General features: G+C 36.0%; 1 protein-coding gene across 1 annotated transcript; it reads left to right on the forward strand.

Moving 5' to 3' along the window:
• Positions 1 to 511: 511 nt before the first annotated feature.
• SEN2 (tRNA splicing endonuclease subunit) lies at positions 512 to 1,621 on the forward strand (the record flags this gene model as incomplete). The annotated part of the gene is made up of 1 exon (XM_015614782.1): positions 512 to 1,621. The coding sequence occupies one exon, from the start codon at positions 512 to 514 to the stop codon at positions 1,619 to 1,621; it is 1,110 nt and encodes a 369-aa protein (XP_015464390.1).
• Between the last annotated feature and the right edge of the window lie 123 nt (positions 1,622 to 1,744).

Genomic DNA, 1,744 nt, shown 5'->3' on the forward strand with positions numbered 1-1,744 from the left:
AATATTCGCTATTATAATAGCCATTTTTTTTGAATTTGAAGCCTTCTCCTTTAAGCTACTACATACTGACTTAGAAAAGTTCTTTTATATATGACGTACTTATAGAATGCAATTATTAACTTACTTGCAAAAAGGCTTCAAAATAGCCCTAAGTAATATATTATTATTACCCGGACGTTATATAATTTTAGTTTAAAATTCAGAAAATTTTATTTTCCGTTACACTTTGAACATTTTTCTAGAACCAATTTCTTATAAACTTCAATCAATGATGGAATAGATTGGCTACTGCCCATTTATTTGAAGAAATCGAAATAGTATGTTTTGACTGGTTTAAAATTTGAACATTATTATTTTATGATGATAACCTGATTACAGTGTCTTTAAGTTCTTCGGATCGATGTGAGCACATGATTTCTCAATAGACTACAACGGTATCTGATACATATAATGCTTTCTTTCAAGGTTAATACCAAAACAATATGAAAAATGATTACTAACAAGAATAGAAATGGGAAAACGAAACAGAGTTAATAATAATCAAATATATATCAATGCTTTGCCCATAATATTGTCCACAGATAAGTATGGTAGGCTACCCCAGATATACCCCCATAACCCAGTATCATGGTTATACTTTGCATTCCAGTATATAAATATACAGACCAGATCTGTACCTCAATCACATGTCAGAAAGTTCCAGGTGGATTATGATGAAGGTGTGTTTAAAGTAACCGATGAGGAGGATATGCGAAGCTTATGGAAACAGGGTTTTTTTGGAAAAGGAACATTGTCTAGGTCAGACCCGTCTTGGAAGACTAGGACTAGTAGGAGATTGAATCTTGACGAAGATTTGGATATCACGAGTGAAGAAATTACTAGGTTGAGAAGAGAAGAGAGAAAGAAGTTCAAGACAGAACGGAGTAAATTACAGGATTTGGAGCTAAAGCAGCGTCAAAATATTATTTCGGACACCGAGTTGCATGCACTAGAAGAGTTGCGTCGAACTTTGAATGCGCAGAGACTTGAAAACCCTAACTACAAACAGGAGTTAACGCAGTTAGAGGATTTCAGGATCGAGGATCAGAAACTCATCAATGAGGGTGCCCTCATTGATCTCGAATACTTGCAATTGCAGAAAACTGAGGTATTTTTCTTACGCTTCGCCCTCAATGTCATTAATGTGAATTTGCCGCTCCCGCAACTCTTTTCTGAGTGCTGCGCACATGATATCTCGCCTAACAATTCCTTTATACTTGAATACGTTGTCTACCACCATTACAGATCGTTGGGATGGTGTGTGAGATCTGGAATAAAGTTTGGTTGCAACATGTTGCTTTATAAAAGGGGTCCTCCCTTTAGCCATGCTGAACATGCGATTCTAATAATGTCTGACAACCAATACGACTGGTCCAGCATTTCATCGATATCGCGGGTCATTGGTGGAGTAAAGAAGAATCTTGTGCTAACATTTATTGATATTCCAAGCGCTGAAGAATTCGATGCCGTTGCTAATTCCTCCAATTTATCAGAGAACGAAAAATTGTATAATATGTTTAAGCTCTACAAAATAACGGAAATACTATATAGAAGATGGATTCCAAGTCGAAATAGAGATTGAATCCATCGCCCCTATTGAATAGAGCCTAATGTCATACTGGTGCTAATTCACCACTTGCTTAAATCTATATTTACACTCTTTTGTAGCCTCTTAGAAGAATACCACTCTAGCGTCAGAAAAGTA

This window comes from Debaryomyces fabryi (genome assembly GCF_001447935.2).
Source record: "Debaryomyces fabryi strain CBS 789 chromosome Unknown contig00373, whole genome shotgun sequence".
NCBI lineage: Eukaryota > Fungi > Ascomycota > Pichiomycetes > Serinales > Debaryomycetaceae > Debaryomyces > Debaryomyces fabryi.